Source organism: Eubalaena glacialis, chromosome 3, assembly GCF_028564815.1.
Source record: "Eubalaena glacialis isolate mEubGla1 chromosome 3, mEubGla1.1.hap2.+ XY, whole genome shotgun sequence".
In the NCBI taxonomy this organism is placed as follows: Eukaryota; Metazoa; Chordata; class Mammalia; order Artiodactyla; family Balaenidae; genus Eubalaena; species Eubalaena glacialis.
In genome coordinates, this window is record NC_083718.1 from 156,942,857 (window position 1) to 156,962,590 (window position 19,734).

Consider the following 19,734-nt stretch of genomic DNA (forward strand, 5'->3'; position numbering starts at 1 on the left):
CCAGAAGAGCGCGCGTCCCGCCAAGTGACAGCACGCGCCCTCTCTGTCCGCTCCCCTCCCCCGCGGCCAGTCTCTGGGTAGAGGTGTCTCGCGCCAGCCCGTCCTCCCCCTCTCCTACTCGTCCGGGCGGACCGAGCCTCAGCGGGAGCCCCGCCTGTCTCCGGGCAGCTTGAGCCCCTGAGCGCTCGCCGAGCCTGTCAGTAACCGCCGTTTGCGCTTTCTTTCTTTCTTTCTTCTTTTTTTTTTTCCTCCTCTTTTCTTTCCCCCTTCTGCCTTTGTCCCGCTTAGTAACTGGGCTGCGACCAATCGCCGCCTCACCGGCCGGCGCCGGCTGGCTCCTGATTGGCTCGCTTGGGGCGCGCAGCCGTCTCCCGCTCCTCAGCTGGAGCAAGGCAGACAAAAGACGCAGGCTCCGGGCTCCGGCAACCTGGCTCAGCCAATCACCAGCCAGTTCATCCTCTCATTTCCCCCCCACCCCACCTCCCCTCTCGCCTCTCCCTCCCCGCGCGGCTCGCGTGCTCCCGGCACTGACTCCTGGCCAGCGGCCAGCGCCCGGGCCCTACCATTCTGATTGAGGCTGGGGGGAGAGAGGTTGGAGGGTTAAGGAGCCGAGGCCTAGGGAGCGGTGGGGAGAGTTGATAGCCCAGGCGGAGGACAGCTCCTGAACAGTCTCTCAGGCACCTGACAGAAGCCCGAACACTTCGAGGCGGAATAGAGTGGAAGGGGCAGTGGCGATGCTGGCCATACCCCCTTCTCGGCGCGGTTGGGTGGCGCCTCAGCGGGAGAGCTTGGGGGCGGGGAGGGTGTCCACCCTCCGCGCCGTTAAAATGAAACTCTAGTGGCTTGAGTCAGGGCAGAGCGTGAGGGGAGCCGGCGCTGGCGAGCTTGCTAGCAGCTGGGCGGGAGCGCACGACCAAGCAGAGATAACTGGACTCTCGGACGGGCCCCCATCCCCAGGCTGCAGCAGCTTCGGTTCCGAGCCCGACCGGAACGGAGCCCGAGTCCTGGCCCCTGAGGGGATTTCTCCCCGCAGACCAGTGGGACCCTGAAACTTGAACGCAATACCCAACCTCCTTTTTATGCCTTCCTTTGTCACTTACCCACCTTTCTCCCAGCGCGTTCTTTCCCCCCCCCTCTCTATTCTCCCTCTCTTGAAGGACACAAAAGTGGCTTCCGCGGAAAAATTTGAAGGCGGTGGGAGCTTTTCTCTTTGGAGAACGACTGTGTAGGAGGGATTTTTGGGGAAGCCGCTTTTTAACACTTCTGCCCTTCGCCCCCCAAGCCTTTCTGTACCCCTTCGAGGAGAAAAGCCCGTAGATTGAACGTTCGGGGGGCATTTTGCTGGCTGCCAGAGCAGGAGAGGGGAGGAGGACCCCGTCCTTGTCCTGGTAGTTGGCTGGACTTGTACCGGCCGTTGGAAACCCCGAAGTACATTTCCGAGTGGGACTTTTACAGATATATATTTTTAGATTTTTAAATAGCAGATAAAAAATATATATGCTTTCTATATATTTCCTGACGACCTGCCCCTGACAGCGCGATGTACAATACGGTGTGGAGTATGGACCGCGATGACGCAGACTGGAGGGAGGTGATGATGCCCTATTCGACAGAACTGATATTTTATATTGAAATGGATCCTCCAGGTACTTGGGAGAAAAAAAAGAATCTTGTGATGGGTCTGATTTGTGTTTAACAAAACCTTGGTGATGTTTTCAGGGCAGAAGTATTCTTGGGTGAACTAGGTTCGGGATGAGGGGCAGATTTGCAGTTAGAGCTGCAGTAAAACTGCTTCTGGTTTACACGTTTAAAGTTTGCAGTTAGGACCCCGATCCTATTGTCCTGTGAGAGTGGGGGTGGGGGCTTGGGTGGGGGATGGGAGGAGAGACCCGTTTCTTTTACTTCTTTGCCTTTGCTTGTCGTTCGGTTTTTTGTCGTACCCTTCACCACCGCCCCCCCCCCCTTTTTTTCTTTTTCAATTAAAGATTCTTCTACCTGCAAAGGATGCTTTATATCCCAGTCTTGAAGTCAGTCTTTCCCTTTGCGGAAATTCTTTAAAGCTTGTCATTTCGTACGTTTGTCTTGTTTGGTTCGCTGTGTTTTTCGTTCGTTAACTTCTGAAACTGGGTTACCTATGTGATGATTCGTTTTAAGACCCCCTTTTTCTCTCACGGAAGCCGAATGCCGGTTAGGGATTTTCAGGGATAGGGCGTTTTTATTCAGTCATGGCCTTAGTCTGAGGTTTTTCTTTTCAGAATATAGTCACTCAGATCTACGTGCCCTATTTTATTACTCTTTAATTTATGGTGATTTAACTTCATTTATGGGATAGGATTTAACGTAACTTCAATTCTTAGTGTAAAAAAAGGAGAAACCTTTTTTGTGTGACTATATGTGATGTGTACATATATGAGATAGGTTTGAGTATACATAATGTAAAGTATACATACACTGTATTTTTACTTTAGAGCTTTGTCTGAGATCCTTACAGACATTTTGTGTATCTGGTAGGAAAGGAAAAGGAAGGAAAAATGGAAAAGTTGGGTAATTTTTTTTTCTTTAAAGTCTACCCCATTTTATGATTATTAGCTGTCAGATTTTCAAACCCTGTTTGCAGTTATAGACAGTGCTTTATGTAATGATTTTTGAATAAGTAGAGGGCCTTTGTGACTATTTTTGTTGAGGATGAATTCGTTATGTCTTTAAAAAATGTGTTATAGCTAAGCCTACAGAAAAAATTGTGTGTCGTTGGGGAATCTCAGTTATCATAAGACTATGTGTTTTTGGAAGCCTTTGAAAGGATTTGAGCCCATGAAAATGTAATGAAGTATAACTGTCTTATAGGATGTATGTAGAAATTATTTCCTGTGTCCTTGTGAACAGTGAATTATCCTCTTTGTTTTTTTTTCAATTAGTCATAGAGAGATAGAGTGTTAAATGATGTTATATTAAAAACTAGTACTAATATTGAATCAACCTTTTTCACTCTTAATGATCACTTAGAATTTTTTCTTTTCCCTTCATTTTGGAGCCTTCTTTATTTGCTTTTATAATTGTGACTGCAATCCAGATGCAGCTTTTTTTTGTATTTTGCAAAGTTTGTGAGATTTGCCACCCATCTATTGTGTGTATTTCCCCCTTTGTTTCCCCCTATTGGTAAAGCATCATTTCTATTAGATGCATTTGTCATTCACATACATGGAAATTTAGTACATCATTGGTTCCTCTCCTGTGAAAAGTAAGGTTAATAATTCTAGATTTCTGTTACTATAAGAATTATATATTAAAACTGCCTTAGAATCATACTGTATCATATAGTATCTTGCCTTGCAGACATACAAAGGGAATTTGTTGGGCGGAGAGGTGAGTGGGGAGGAGGGGAGAAAATGAAGAAGGCACTAGTATTTGAAAAATATGGGCCTGGTGGAAGTGTAGACCGAGTTGAGTTGAGTTGTCCAGAAATGATTTTAAGAAAAGTGAACTATTGTAATTATGTAGTAATGTGGGTCTTACAAGATTGTATAGAAAATTCTGATCCAAACTTTGTGTATTCCATGGAAATAAACTTTTGAGTTTAAAATGTTCATCTTTAAAAGAAGTTTTGCATACGGTGATTCTAGTCAGAATATTGAAAGTATGGTTATGCTGCTCTTTATTACCCATTTTATAGTCTTAATGTAGAATACAGTTAGTTATTCCTAACAGCTTTTTAAAAAGGAAGCACACTTGAGTATGCTGAAGTATCGCCTATGAAGTGAATGGTTTTTAATGTAAATAATATGAACAACCTTGTTTTGTGTGGTAAATTAAGTTTCGAAACATTTAAAACTAAGTTAATTTTTAGTGAAGAGGTTGCAGCATGTCTTGTATCTGCCTTTTTCCTAGTTCCTGTCCCAGATCAAGCTCTTATTATTTCCTGCCTGGACTGGTGTGATAGTGCACCGACTGTTCTCTCCGTTTCTACTCTGTCCAATCCACAGTATTGTTAAAGTATCATCTGATGATTTACCTTCCAATGGTAAATCTTCCGATGACTTTAAAAACCGTCCAATGGCTTCCCTTTGCCTACTGAAAAAAAGCCCTGTCTTGCTTATCCTGTCATGTAAGTCCCTTTATTTTTGCTTCCAGCCTAATATTCCAGTCTTTTCTCCTCCTGGAGTCCATCACAAGTTCTGTGGAAGCTATTTTATACTTGCTGTTCCTTACTGTGTGTGTTTTCCTCTTCCTGGGATGCCTTTCACTTTGGGTTGGAATCTTATATATGTTAAGGGCCCTGGTGAGATGCCTTCTATGCCAGAATGTATGTTCCATGAGCCCTTCTGTTAGGAGACATCCTTCCCTCCCTCTTCTAGCACTTCTCAGATAGAACTTCTTCCATTCTGTCTAGAGTAGCTTCTGCATTTATTTATGTATACTTCCCCCCTTGGAATTATCTTCCCACCAGCTTATGAGCTTCTTAGCTTGCTCAAGGTCTTGCAAGTAGTAGACAATTTAATAAATATGTGAATTAATGAATACCTAAGGAGCATCATTTCTTTCTAGCCTTTAAGTGCTTTTCTACTTAAGGTCTTTGGTCACCTCATTTCTTGGCTATGGCAATAGCCTAGGGTTAAGTAACTTTCAAATTAGACAGTTGTTGACTTAGGTTCCTTAACTATAATATTCATATTACAGTTTTCAAAATATGGCTTTCATTTTAATTTTAGACTGAAGCATAAATGTGAAGTTTTTATCTGTTATTGCTTCCAGCAGCCTCAAAAACTAGTATTGAAAGGTGTTTCCCTCCAGCCTGTATTTTCAAAAACTACCATTACCATGCATCCTGAAGGTATCTAATAACTGCACGGATTGCTACATCTATTACAATTTATTGACAACGTAAGGATTGGATCCAGATGGGACTTTGATGTCTTAATGTTTATGTATTTCCCAGAAATACTGGGAAATATTGAACTGTTTAGATGAAACAAAACTTTTTATTTTGGAGATGTTAAGATTATGGTACAGAGAATTGCTTTTAAGCATCTCAGTTAGTCCTGTTGTGATTTGGGAATCAGGATTATTCCATAACAGAACAGTTGCTGGATAGACCTCTCAAAGAGCCCTGTTTTTGGTATAGGAGCTATTGGAGGATTACCAGTACATAACTGATCATAAACTCATGCCCAGAGCTTATAGATAATGGTCTATTAGCTTGCACTTTAGTTTTGACATTGTTACTGTATTTATTTTGAGGAGATGTAATAAATGATTTATTTTTTAAACTAATGAATACAATTCTTTTTAAGATTGTCTGTAGACTTTTTTGTTCTTATCAAGACAAATTTCTGAAATAATCTGTACGGCAGCAACATCTCCTCAGTGGTCACTAGAAAATTAAAAATTTAATTGTTTGGCAAAACATAAATACAGGAAGGTCTAGAAAAGTGGTTCTCATTTTTTTTTTTAATCTCAGTACCCCTTTTATACTCTTAAAAATTATTGAGGATCCCAAAGAGTTTCTGTTTAAGTGGGTTATATCTATTGAAATTTACTATATTAGAATAAAACTGAGAAGTCAAAAAATATTTATTTAATTCATTTAGAAATAATAAAGCATTACATGTTAACATAACTTTAAAATGAGAAAATAGCTATATTTCCCCAAAAAACAAACAAAAAAAGTGGGAAGAGTGGCATCATTTTATGTTTTTGCAAATAACTTTAATGTCTGGCTTTTTAATCTTTAATGTCTGGCTTAAATGGAAGACATGTAAATTCCTAAGTCTGCTCCTCTATTCAGTCTGTTGAGATACCACAGGTCATAGCCTCTGGAAAACTCCACTACACAGTTGTGAAAGAATGAGAGTACAGAAGGCAAGTAATGTCTTAGTGACATTCTGAAAATATTTTTGACCTGTTGGACCCTCTGAAAAGGTCTTGGGGACTCATTGGTCTCTGGACTACACTTTGAGAAGTACTGGTTTAGTAGTTACTTGACTACATAGTTTGATGGCCAACCCAGTAAAGTATCTTCTGACTTTTTTGAAGCCAAATGAAAAGGTTGTTTCAGGAAACTTTCTTGCTTTGGCATACTTGGTATTTTCATCCTGGTAAAATTTAGATTAAGTAACATTCTGGTGGAGAACTAGCATACTGGCCCTGTGGTTGAAGGAAATATCTGCTGAGAAACAACACTGAAGAAATAGGTCACCTGCCACCATGTGGTCCTTACTATTAGCAGATTGGGCATTCTGCTTCTGTGGTGTAATTTTTCTTTATAACTCTGAACATTTGATGGATTCATCTTATGTAAAATGCTTCTCCTATGTGTAGTAAGGTATTTCTTTTATGAGCTAGGTGTCGCTTTTTAATGATGCTGTAGTATGGGACAAATGTTAATATCATCAAATGATGTAAAAAGCCATGCCAACTTTTTCTGTATGTTCTTATTGAAAAAGATTAGTCACTGCTTTCATTTAATATATTATTGTTTATAGTATTCCAACTATGTTTCATTAGAAATATGGTAAGTCTTCATTTTATAATGCTTTTAAAATTTATTCTCATTTTTTATATTTATCTTAGAATGTAGAAAAGATTGGACATGTTTATGGTCACCATATTTAACAAAGTAGATAGAAAAATAATTACAAATATGTCTGTGTGATATGATATAATTTTTATTGATATTAAAGGGGGATGCAGCCTGAATGTAGTAGAAAGAACACAGGCTTTGGAAACAGATGGTATGGGTCCCAAACCTAGCTTTGCTTCTTATTCTGCCCAAGGTTATGTGGCTAGTGCTTAACCTCTGTGAGCATCCATTTTCTCTTTTGTAAAATTGAACTAATACGTACCTTTCACAGTTGTTCTGGGAATTAGAAGTACTATATCATAATCTAGCACAGTGTTTGGCACATGTTATATACTCAGTTCATTGTAGCTTATATTTTAAAGCATATTTTTGTTTAAAGATTTTTCTTTTTCTTTTTTTTTTTTTGATGTGGACCACCTTCAAAGTCTCTATTGAATTTGTTACAATGTTTTTATGTTTTGGTTTTCTGGCTGTGAGGCATGGGATCCTAGCTCCCTCACCCCCTGCACCAGAAGGTGAAGTCTCAACCACTGGACCGCCAGGAAAGTCCCTCTTAAAGCATATTGATAATATTTAATTATCTTAACTCTACTGCTTTGGACACTCTTGCAGTCAAAACCTTTTGAGCTATCTTGCTCCATTCTTGTCTCATCCTTGACATTTAAACTGGGGCCGTTTTGTTTTTGGAAGAATTCTCTAGGGTCTTTTCTAGTTATAACATCTCATGAGTCTATGGAAATATGACTCAAGTCATCCTTTCTTTTTAGTTTCTATTGCCCTTGTTCCTCATCACCTCGCATTTGAAATGGTTTGTAATACGGTAATTGTTGCCAACATTTGTTGAGTAGTTATTACAGAACAAGCACTATGTTAAATGCTTTCATATGTAGTATTTCTTTTAGCCATACAACAACCTTATAAAATAAGCACTACTAGTATCCCACTTTACAGACAGGAAACTGAGGCATAAATGTGTTTAGTAAATTATTCAGTGCCTCACAGCCAGCAAGTAGCAGAGCAGGTCTGTCTGCCTGACTCTAATGCCCAAGTTCTTAATCAGTGCCTCCTAAGTGATTGCTTTGTTTCTAATTTTTTTCCCCTCCCCCATAAATTCATCCTGAATTCTTCAGCCAGGTTAGTCCTACTGAAATGTTATTTTCATTGTCTTACTGCTCTATTTAGAAATAATCAGCAGCTCTCCATTTCTTTTAAGCAGAGGCTGTATTCTTAAACTTGGCTTACATAGTCTTTAGTAATATGGTACCAATTTACATTTCCAACTTAATTACTAATCCTCTATTCTCATTTCTCATCTTGCCCAATTCCTTGCTTATCCCCTCAATATACCTTGCTTATCCCCTCAATATACCTTGCTTATTTCCATCTCCAGCCTTTTGGTTATGCCACTTCTTGTGTTAGATTATGCCCATCCCACCCCATCTTCAAATCAGGATCCTTTGCAAGTCCTTCTTCCTTTTTTTCTTCCTCTGAAAATTCTAGCACTGAACCCCTTAATTATCTAGGGCTAAGGTCTGTTATTTTGACACAAAATCATGTTATATTATGGCATTAATTGTTTTGTGAATATAATTTATCTCCCCAACAAGTTACGCTTCTTGAGGTCAAGCTGTCATATTTCTTTTGTATCTATTTTTTTCTCTAAATACCCAGTGTCCAAATATTTTGTTAAATCTTAGACCTGTGGACTCAGCCAGCTTCATTTGTGACTTGTTTCAAAATGTTGATATTATTTATTATCAACATGTGACCTTTAAACTTATAAAGATAATTTATTCTAACGAAAGAAATAATGAAAAAATGCAATACTTAATGTTATCAGCAAAATTTTATGGTTTCGCGTAAAAGTCACATTTGAAATTTGGAAGAATTAAAGTGAGTAGTAAGTTTTTGAAAGTTTGTTAGGCTAGTTTTAACACAGTATTGGGTTAAATGTAGATTTAATTTACTTAATGTGTTACTGTACCAATTAAATTTAGATTGTGTAGGACTTGACTTGGGATAACAAGGTAAGGTCAAACATAGAGCCTTATAAGATCTGTTTCCAAATTGTTTGCCCATATATGGTATATTTTTTGTTCCTTGTATATTATTTGTAAGTTCATATAAAGTAAGAGGGTTATCTAATTTTTTTAATAAAAGAGGCAGTAGGCTAGGTCCAGCCTGCCAGATCATACCATTTTGCATGTCCCATGTCAATATAAAAACTGCCCTGTGCCCTGTGAATATGAGCCAACACAAAGCCAAAGTCAACACCATGATGTCATACCATCCGCCATTATCCAGCCTTGGATTTCCTGTCTGATGTTCTGTTTGTGGACCAGATCAGTTGTCTACCCGTGTGTAAGGGTATAGGGCAACGAATCCAGAGCATGTAGCTATGTAATCTTAAATATGTATTGTTACAGTTTCTTTTTTCTTTTTTTGGCTGTGCCGCGTGGCTTGCAGGATCTTAGTTCCCCAACCGGGGATTGAACCTGGGCCATGGCAGTGAAAGCGCCGAGTACTAATCACTGGACCGCCAGGGAATTCCCTAGGTTTTTTTTTAAACTTAAGAAAAAATAAATTCAATCATGAGTCAAAATTTAAAATTTGTGTATAAATTGTTTTGGAGAAGGCCTTATTGAAATGATTGTGCTAGAAGAATACTGCTTTAGAGTTCGTTCTTTCACATGTATCCTTTTTAACTTTCTAACTCTGCAGCTGAGTCACTCAGTGTGGTATAATTCATGTTGAACTTCTAATATGCATTTGTAGAAATAGCCACAAACCTTTTTTTAAAGATAATTTAAGATAAATTTTATTTATTTTTCTTATTAAAAGCACTACAAAAGTACTACATAGTCATTGTAGAAAAGATAGAAAATACAGATAAGTAAAAAGAAGAAAGTAAGAGCTCCTGATCCTACCACACAGAATAACCACTGTGATCACCTTCAGATATATTCTTTCACGTGTGTATTTCTCATTTCAAATTCAAATGAGACAGTACTGTAAATATCTGCTTTTTAAGGTATTTATACAAACTTTCACATTTGAGAATAGTTTTAGATTTACAGAAAAGTTGCAAAGTAGTACAGAGAATTCCCATATACCTTTCACCCAGTTAAACACCTGCTTTTTTTTTTTTTTAATTTATTTAATTTATTTTTATTTTTGACTGTGTTGGGTCTTCATTGCTGCGCGCGGGCTTTCTCTAGTTGCGGCGCGTGGGCTTTCTCTGGTTGGGGCGAGCCGGGGCTTCTCTTCGTTGCGGTACAAGGGCTTCTCATTGTGGTGACCTCTCCTGTTGCAGAGCATGGGCTCTAGGCACGTGGGCTTCAGTAGCTGTGGTGCATGGGCTCAGTAGTTGTGGCTCATGGACTCTAGAGCGCAGGCTCAGTAGTGTGGCGCACGGGCTTAGTTGCTCTGTGGCATGTGGGATCTTCCCGGACCAGGGATTGAACCCGTGTCCCCTGCATTGGCAGGTGGGTGCTTAACCACTGCACCACCAGGGAAGCCCAACACCTGCTTTTTTTTCACTTAATTTGTCATGAACACTTTCCCATGACAATAACTATTCATGTCAACATCATTTTAAATAATAGGATTGTATTCAATTATAGGGATATAGCATATTTATTGAACTAATTCTACTTAACCACAAACTTTTTTTTCTGAGGTTAGTCCTGGGATATGTTTCATAAAAAAGTATGTAGTTAGTATGTTTTCAGCTGTAAGCAGCAGAACCTAATTCAACATGGCTTAAGAAATAAGAAATTTTATCTTCTCATATAACAGGCTTCAGCATTGGTTGATTACAGAAATTCAACAATTCAGTAAAAACCCATATTCTTTCTATAGCTCAATTCTGCTGCTCTCTATGGGATAGGCTTACAGGCATCACATCCATACGCACAACTTCTAAAAGAAGGAAGATGTCTCTTCCTGTGCCTCTGTTTACAGAGAGAGGAAACTTTCTCCAAAAGCCTCCAGCAGGCTTCTTTCAGACCTTTTTGGCCAGAATTGGGTAGTATGTCCATTCCTGAACCCATCAGGAATGGTTCAATAGTGATTACTATCAAACTAACCGAGTTCATGCCTGAATCTGGAGTGGTGTTGACTTCCCCTGAGGCATTATACTGGGGAAGGATTCTATTAGGAAGGAAGAAGGAGGGGTTGAATTCTAGGTAGGCAAACAACAGTGGCCAATCTGGAAAGTAATTTGGAGAACGATAGCTCTTTCAAAGTTCTCGTCTCTGTGTTTGGAAATGAAAAGAATTAGCGAGTTAATTTTTTTTTCTTTTTCAAAACTAAAATCTAATTAGTATAGTGATGTATTATGAAACCCATTTTCATTTTACAAATTGGAATTCACAGGGTCACATAGTATTGAGAGTTAAATATAAGACAGGCCTTTTCCTATCTTACCAATTGCTTTCTAGAAGATGAGGAAGCTAACTTCTCTGGTTGACAGTTTCCTTATTTGAGTCATGTAGGTGTTGGAATAGAGTATATTAGTATATCAAGTAAATGACTGTGAAGAGAGAATTTTGTAAAACTGTAAACTCCAAATTTCAAAGTTTAATAAATTAAGTAAGTTTGGTATATGAAGCCTTGGACTTGTAGAATGATTTATGATTTGAATGACTGATGTTAAAAATTAGGACACTTAAAGTAACCCATAGATCATATCTTTCAATTAAAATGTATTAATTAGAAATTTAGAGGCAATATAGTGGGGCTATTAAGAGAGAGGGTTCTGGAATCAGATTGCCTGAGTTCAGATTGTGCCTCTGCCACTTCCTAGCATATGTCATTGAGCAATTTACTTATGTTTTCTGTGTTTTGGTTTCCTCACCTAAAAAATGGGGATGATGATGGTCCCTACTTCAGTAGGATTGTTGTGAGAATTTAGTGAATTAACAACTGTAAAGCAGCTAACATGCCCAGACCATATTAAGCATCCAAAAATGTTTTTGTTCATGTGTATTGATTAATTCATGTTTTTCAACAAGTATTTGATTGCCAGATAGTGTTCTAGGTATAGCAGTGAACAGAACAGCAAAGCTCCCTGTATTCATGGAGTATACATTTTTAAGGGAAGGGAGAGAGCAAAGAATAAACAAATTCATAAGTGAAATACATAGTGATGGTGATAAATGATATGGAGAAAAAGCAGAGAACAAAAATAGAGTGCTGGGTGGGGGACCTGCTATTTTAAATAATAGGACAGGGAGGGCCTGACCTAAAGGAATTGTGGGGGCTAGCCAGGTAGATATATGGGAGCTGAGAGGACGGGGGAGTGTGCCTGGTAGAGGGGATACCATATGACTTACTCTGAGGCAGGAGCGTGTGTGTCATGTATTCAGGGATCATCTACGAGGCTAGTGTGGTTGGAGTGGAATGAGGGGAAAGTAGTAAGATTTAAAGACAAGTAATGGTGTGGATGGTGGGGAAAACCATGTAGGACATTGTAAGGACTTTGGCTTTTAAAACTTGACTGAGGAATATAACCAATATTTTATAACTATAAATGGAATATAACCTTTAAAAATTGTGAATCACTATTCTGTACACCTGTAACTTGTACATCAACTTATACTTCAATTAAAAAAAAAAAAACTTGACTGTGATGAGAAGCCATCCAAGGGTATTGAACAGTGATGTATTATGATTCCTGGCTTAAAAGGATGATTCTGGCTGCTGGTGGAAGTGGAGAAACTGGTTAGGAAGCTACTGCAATAAACAGGCTGAGGGATGGTGGTGGCTTGGACAAGGGTGGATGCTGAGGAGGTGGTGAAAGTAGTTGGATTCTGAATATTATGACCAGTTATGTAGCTTGTCATTTCTAAACTGACTTAATTACTTTATTTTCTAATTTCTTAGCTTTGAGTATGCTTTAGTAATTAAAAGATTTAGCTTTTAAAATTATGTCAAAACTATATATTTTGGATGGATTTTTCTCTTTTTTGAAGTGTTATGATTTCTAATCTCTGCCATCTGAGTGCAAAGCAGCATAATATGTGGCCTTAGTTATTTGATGAAGGCTTACTCATAAGTTGCTTTGATAAACATTACTGTATAAATCTAGACTGTACTATAATTTACTTTCAAAAAGTAACTTTGAAAAGAAAATTATCTTAAAGTTCTAAGTTTCTATGGTGGGCTTTGAAGGGGAGAAGAAATTAAAGAGAAGGAAGCCATGCCATATATGTGTCATTTTACTTTATGTGCTAAAGTTGTTAGTGTTTTAGAATAATTAAACTGTATTTATGTGTTTTTGCTTATTAGTGGAATGCTTAAGTGCTTGAGTATAGACATTGTTTTGAAATAGGGAAGTGTTGCTCAGTGTTTAGGAGCTCTGAACTCGGGCTGCTTGGATTTCCAGTTCTAGCCCTGTCTACTTCTGGTTTGTGACCCTGGACAGTTTGCTAATCTGTATAGCAGGGAGAAGAATATTAACCCCATTGTAGGGTTGTTGTGAGAATTACATGAATTAGTACATGTTAGACACTTAGAGCAGTATCTGTTGTTGTTATTATTTTTATTATTAAGCTGGGATGCTTTGTGACATATCTCCTCTCTTCCATTCGGAGGAAGCACCAGCCTAACGTTTAAATTGAATTGAAAAGTAATTTAAATCTTTATTCCAGCTTCTCAAAAATGTCAAAGGGGATTACATTCATACCATATTGCATTACTACTTAAAATCTGATTTCTCCTTTTTTTTTTTAAGAGTATCTTTTTAAAAATAATAAATAAATTAATTAATTAATTTTGTCTGCACTGGATCTTCATCGTGGCACATGGGCTTCTCTAGTTGCGGCACATGGGCTTCTCTAGTTGTGGCGCGCAGGCTCTAGAGCGTGCGGGCTCAGTAGTTGCAGCACGTGGGCTTCTCTAGTTGCAGTGCACGGGCTCTCTAGTTGCAGCATGTGGGCTTCGCTAGTTGCAGCATGTGGGCTCTAGAGTGCGTGGGCCCAGTAGTTGTGGCATGCGGGTTCTCTAGTTGCGGTGCGCAGGCTCAGTAGTTGTGGCACATGGGCTTAGTTGTGGTATGCGGGATCCTAGTTCCCCGACCAGGGATGGAACCCAGGCCCCCTGCATTGGGAGCTCGGAGTCTCAACCACTGGACCACCAGGGAAGTCCCTGATTTCTCCATTTTTGATCAGTATCTTTGCATGGTTAATCCCAAACTTCCTTCTCTCTTTTAAAACTTGCCAGACTCTCTATAGCAACTTGAACAGTCTCATTGTTTTTGTTTCTTTCCTCCCTTTCTCAAACTTATTAGTTTCTCTTCCAGGAGTACCTGTTTCCCTTTCAGCTCTCTCCTTTGCCTATTTCATTACTCTGATCTGTATAATAAGGGCCAGGAACCAAGGGAGTAAAGAAAAGAAGCTATGAATACTCATATAGCAACATATTTCATTTTGTCACACTCCTCTGCCATAGAGGGTATAACATGTTTGACTTTTAGAAAGAAGTTTGCTTAAGACAATCAGGTAGTTCAGACCTGTTGTAGGATGTTAGCTCAGGACTTGGGAGTTTAGTCTTTTTCCTAGTAGTCATGAACTATGTGAGAGAAATTATCACTTTTGTCTGACTGAGATTGACGTGGGCCTCTCTTTTGATTCCTAGGGATCAACAATGGGCATTTAGAGTAGAGTTGCCAGATAAAATACATTCAGTATGTCCCATGCAATATTTGGGACATATTTATACTAGAAAGTTATTCATTGTTTATCTGAAATTCAAATTAAACTGGGTGTCTTGTATTTTTATTTGCTAAATTTGCCAAGCCTAATTTAGAGAGAGGCTAGACAGTTGAATAGACACTATTTCCTAGTACATTCTCCCCATGGAGATAGATGTGTAGGGATAGACATGTAACTTGTTGTAATGGATATCAGGATTTTTTAGTTTCAGTAGCAAGAAGTCCAACTCAAATTGGTGTAAGCAAAGAGAATTTATGGGTTTGTGTAGTTGAAAAGTTGAAAGGGAATGAGGGAATAAACAGGGTTGTACTGTATAGCACAGGGAACTATATCCAATCTCCTGGGATAAACCATAATGGAAAAGAATATAAAAAAAGAATGTATATATGTGTATAACTGAGTCACTTTGCTGTACAGCAGAAATTAACACAACATTGTAAATCAACTGTACTTCAGTTAAAAAAAAAAAAAGGGAATGGGGGTCCCTGGCTGGGTTTGATCAAGACTGTCAGGCTTTGGCCCTGTTTTTCTGCATTTCTCTTGGCTCTCCCCTATATCAGTTTTTTTCTCAGGCTGGCTTCCCTGGTAGTATAAGATGACTGCCTGTGGCTCCTGGGACTACATGTTTCCTCAATTCTGGGTGGGAAAAAAGGATGCTTCCCACAAATATAACACAGAAATCCTGAGTTTGTCACTACTTAGACTATTCCTGTGTCTCAAAGGATCACTGTCTTAAAATCTGGATTCCTTGAACTATTAATTGTAGCTTTCTCTGTCTGGTAAACTTGAGAGTGCATCAGAACCACCTGGTGGACTTGTAAAAACACAGATTGCTAGGCCTTACCCCCAGAGTTTCTGATTCAGTAGGTTTGGGTTCTAAAAATTTGTATTTGTAACAAGTTTCCAGATGTTACTGATTTGGCTGGTCTGCAAACCACGCTTTGAGAACTACTGCTGTGTGGAATCAGGCCCTACTCCTGGAGCTGGGGAAGGGGTCAGTCCCACATAAACTCCTTACCAGTGTGGAGAAGGAACAAGATAGGTTTTGAGGAGATAATTACAATGTCCACTAAAGAGAGGACTGCTTGCTGTTTTTTGCCTGTCCAGCTTCCCTTCCCTCTTTTTTTTTCTTGTTTTTCCTTCCCTCTTATTTGGGTAACAGCTTCCTGATTTTTATCTTGGAACCATTCCTCCCCTATTTGCAATCAGTGTGGCTTAGGTAGAATTGATCTAAGCCATTGGCTTTAAGGGTAGGCACATGACCCAGGCCTGGCCAATAAGATCACTGCATTTGCCTGGCCAGGGGGATTAGCCTAGGAGTTAACAGGGCAGTGATCTTTGTAATATAGTCAATGCACATTACTATATGTTACTATTTACTGTCCTGACTAGTGATATAAAGATGGCATAATCCCTGTCCTTAAGGAGCTCAGACTGTAATTAAGGAGTACCCACATGTAAACAAATGCATGTAGTACTTCTCTTTATAACTTCCTCCCTTTCTCATGTCTATCATCTAACATACATTTCCATTGTATACTGTATTACCCACTTTATAATCCTTAACCACTGTTATAATTAGTTGTTTAGCATCTTTAATCCTTATTAGATTATCAATTCCATCAGGATAAGGGCTGAGTCCATAATTAACTGCTGGGTTTCCAGTACCTAGCACTGTCTCTGGCACATAGAGATACTCAGTAAATATTGATTGAATGAATGTTTTAAGTATAGTAATAGAAAAATGTATAAACAGAAGAGGGAATGATTGGTTTACTGGTGGGGTAGTAGAGAGGTAACAGCCTGGGTAAATGCACACAACTTGGTGTATTTGGGAACTGTAACTAATTCAGTTTTGTTGAAACAAGTGTGAGGTAGGAAGTGGTGGTAAATGAGCCTGGAGAGATAGGTGAGGGCCAATTGATGAAAGGCCCTGAATGCTACACTTAGAGGCTGGATTTTTTCCTGTGGGCAGTTGGGGAGCCACTGACTGATTGGTTTCAAGTAGGGAAAAGAGTATATTGGCTGCAAAGTGAAAAACAGATTGGAGGAAAGCCAGATTGAAGAAAGTAAACTCTCTAGGAGGCTATTTCAGTACAGATGAAAGATGTTATGAAAGCCTAAGGTAAACGGAAAAAAAAAAAAGGAACAATATGGAGGTTGGGGGGAGACCCTGTGCATAAGAATTCATGTGGACTCATGGAGATTTTTACTATAATTTAATTTTGTTTTAGCAGCAGAGACTGCCTTAGCCAATCTTAACTACTGATGCATAGTTCTACATACATACCCACTTTATATTTGTAACCAGAGATTATGTTTCTGTTTTAACTTCTAATCATTTAAAAAAAAATAAGTGGAAATTACCTGCCCCCCGCCCGCCCCAAAGAAAAGCCTAAAGTAAGGTAGTAGCAGAGAGAATGAACAGGAGAGTTATTTAAAAAGTAGAATTGATGGGACTTAGAGACTATCTTGAGAAAAATCAAAGACTCTAGAATGATTTTTAGTTTTCTGGCTTGGGAGATGGTGGTACCATAAACTAAGAGACACAATTTAAAGAGGAAGGACAGGTTTGGATCATATGGAGAAAAGTGTAAAGGTGTATTTTATTCTAGGTACTCTTCTAATGGCTGGGAATATAGCAATGAACAAAACAAAGTGCTTGTTTATGCAGGAGGAGATATGACAGTAAACAAATTAAGAAGTAAATACGTAGTTATGTTAGGTGAAGACAAAGTCTATAGAGGAAAAAAAACTACTGGCTTAGGAATTCCCTGGTGGTCCAGTGGTTATAACTACACACTCTCACTGTGGAGGGCTCGGGTTCAATCCCTGGTTGGGGAACTAAAATCCCACAAGCCATGTGGCACATCCAAAAAAAAAGGAAAAAAACAAAACAAAAAAAAGCTACTGGCTCAGGGAGATGGAAGTCAGAGAAGGAATTACTGTTTTATTTTGGGTAGTCAGAGAAGGCCTCACTGATACGGTGATTTAACCTTATTGTGACATAAAATACATATTAATAAGTATATAAAACATAAATGTACAGTTTACTGACTTCATATAAAGTGAACAACCTTGTAACCACCACTTAGATAAAGATGTTGAAGATAGCTTCCCAGAAGCCAAAAGCATGCCTCTCTCCAATTAATATCCCCCTTCTCTTCTTCCCACCAAAGGTAGCCATTGACTTGACATTTTATGCAATTACTTCCTTGTTTTCTTTCTTTTCTTTTCTTTTTTTTGTCTGCACTGCGCGGCTTGCGAGATTTTATTTCCCTGACCAGGGATTGAACCCAGGCCCCTGGCAGTGAGAGCACCAAGTCCTAACCACTGGACCTCCAGGGAATTCCCTGTTCTTAAATGATATATTTTAGTTTTGCCTTTCTTTTGAGTTTCAGATATGTGGAATTATACCATATGTATTCTCTTGTGGTTTTTGTTCAGCATTAAGTCATCTATATTGTTTTGACCTAGCTGTAGTTTCTTCTTTTTTTATTATATGGTATTTCATTGTGTATCACAGTTTATTCCTACTGTTGATAGATATTTGGGTAGTTTCTATTTTGTCTATTATGGACAGTGCTGCTATGAACATTTTTGCACACATTCCCTGTTTTACATCAGTACATTTTTGTAGGGTATATCTAGGATTCAGAATTCTGGTTTATAGAATATGTGTATCTCAGCCCTTCTAGAGAATGCCGAACTATTTCCTTTTGTAACAGTATATGTTACTTTAACCCTTGGTATTGTCAGACATTTACATTTTTGTAAATCTCGTAAGTGTGTAGTGGTATCTCATTGTGGTTTAAATTCATTTGCATTTTCCTTATTCCTAATGAGGTTGATAATCTTTTCGTATGTAGGCTATTTGGTTATCTTCTTATAAAATGCCTTTTCATGTCTTTTGCCTGTTTTTCTGTTGGATTGTCTATTTTTAAAAATATTTATTTACTTATTTATTTGGTTGCACTGGGTCTTAGTTGCAGCAGGTGGGCTCCTTAGTTGTGACTCTAGGACTCCTTAGTTGTGGCATGCATGTGGGATCTAGTTCCCTTACCAGGGATCGAACCTGGGCCCCCTGCATTGGGAGCATGGAGTCTTATCCACTGCACCACCAGGCAAGTCCCCTATTTTTTCTTTTTCTTAGATTTGTAGGAATTACAGATATGGGTGTCAGTCCTTGTTTATTATTGTACATGTATTGCAGATATTTTCTCTTAAGGTGACATTCTGAGCAGAGACCTAAAGGAAATGAATGAGTGAGCCATGGGGTTAGCTGAATGAAGAGTATTACAGGTAGAGTGAGCAACAATAACATACAAGGACCTTGAGGCAGGAGTATTTTTGAAATGTTGTAGGAGAAGCAAAGGATGCTTACCTGAGGTTGGAAGAGAGATGGGTAGGAGGATCTCAGAAAAAAATGAAGCAAAATGAAAAAAAACCCCAACAACTCATGGGGCTTCCCTGGTGGCACAGTGGTTAAGAATCCACCTGCCAGTGCAAGGGACAGAAGTTCAAGCCCTGTTCCGGGAAGATCCCACATGCCGCGGAGCAACTAAGCCCGTGCACCACAACTACTGAGCCTGAGCTCTAGAGCCCGCAATCCACAACTACTGAGCCCACAAGCCACAACTACTGAAACCCACATGTCTAGAGCCCGTGCTCCGCAACAAGAGAAGCCACTGCAGTGAGAAGCCTGTGCACCGCAACGAAGAGTAACCCCCGCTCGCCGCAACTAGAGAAACCCCGCGCAGCAACAAAGACCCAATGCAGCCAAAATAAATAAATAAATTAATTAATTAATTAAAACAAAAAAACAAAAAACCCCCCAAAAACTCATGGAGTGTTCCTAGTAAAAATATAGACTATAAAATCCATTCCTTGCTATTACTACAAATACGTAAAAATGGAGTATGGTGAAGGAAGAGAACTAGAATACGATCAAATGAAAAGAATAATTTAATGATGGGATTGTGGATAATTTTTGTCCTAGATTTGTTATTATATATCAAAAACAATGTTAAAAGTACATTTAAAAAGAGAAAAGATTTGCAGGTAGATACTACAGTTAAGTTAAAATTAATCTTCAGAAAGATAATCTCGGAGCTGCCTCTTACTCTCAGGCATTAATACGTAGAAACTCTATTAGTTTCCTATTGCTACCATAACCAGTTACCATAAACTTAGTGGCTTAAAACATTATTATCTTACAGTTCTGGAAATCAAAAGTTCTAAAATCAAGGTGTTGGCAGGCTGTATTCCTTTCGGAGGCACTAGAGAAGAATTCATTTTCTTGCTTTTTCCACCTTCTAGAAGCTGCCTGTGTTCCTTGACTCCTGACCCCTTACTCTATTTCAAAGCCAGTAGCATTGCGTCTTCAAAACTCTCTCTCTCTCTGACCTCTGCTTCTGTTGTCATATCGCCTTCTCTGACTCT

General features: G+C 39.0%; 1 protein-coding gene across 1 annotated transcript in view; it reads left to right on the forward strand.

The window, feature by feature from the left end:
* Window positions 1-871: 871 nt before the first annotated feature.
* PIK3R3 (phosphoinositide-3-kinase regulatory subunit 3) overlaps window positions 872-19,734 on the forward strand; it is an 88,853-nt gene continuing 69,990 nt past the window's right edge. The window contains exon 1 of the mRNA XM_061186639.1: window positions 872-1,646. Within this exon, the coding sequence (XP_061042622.1) occupies window positions 1,541-1,646 (106 nt within the window). The 5' untranslated portion in view covers window positions 872-1,540. The remainder of the gene's footprint in view (window positions 1,647-19,734) is intronic.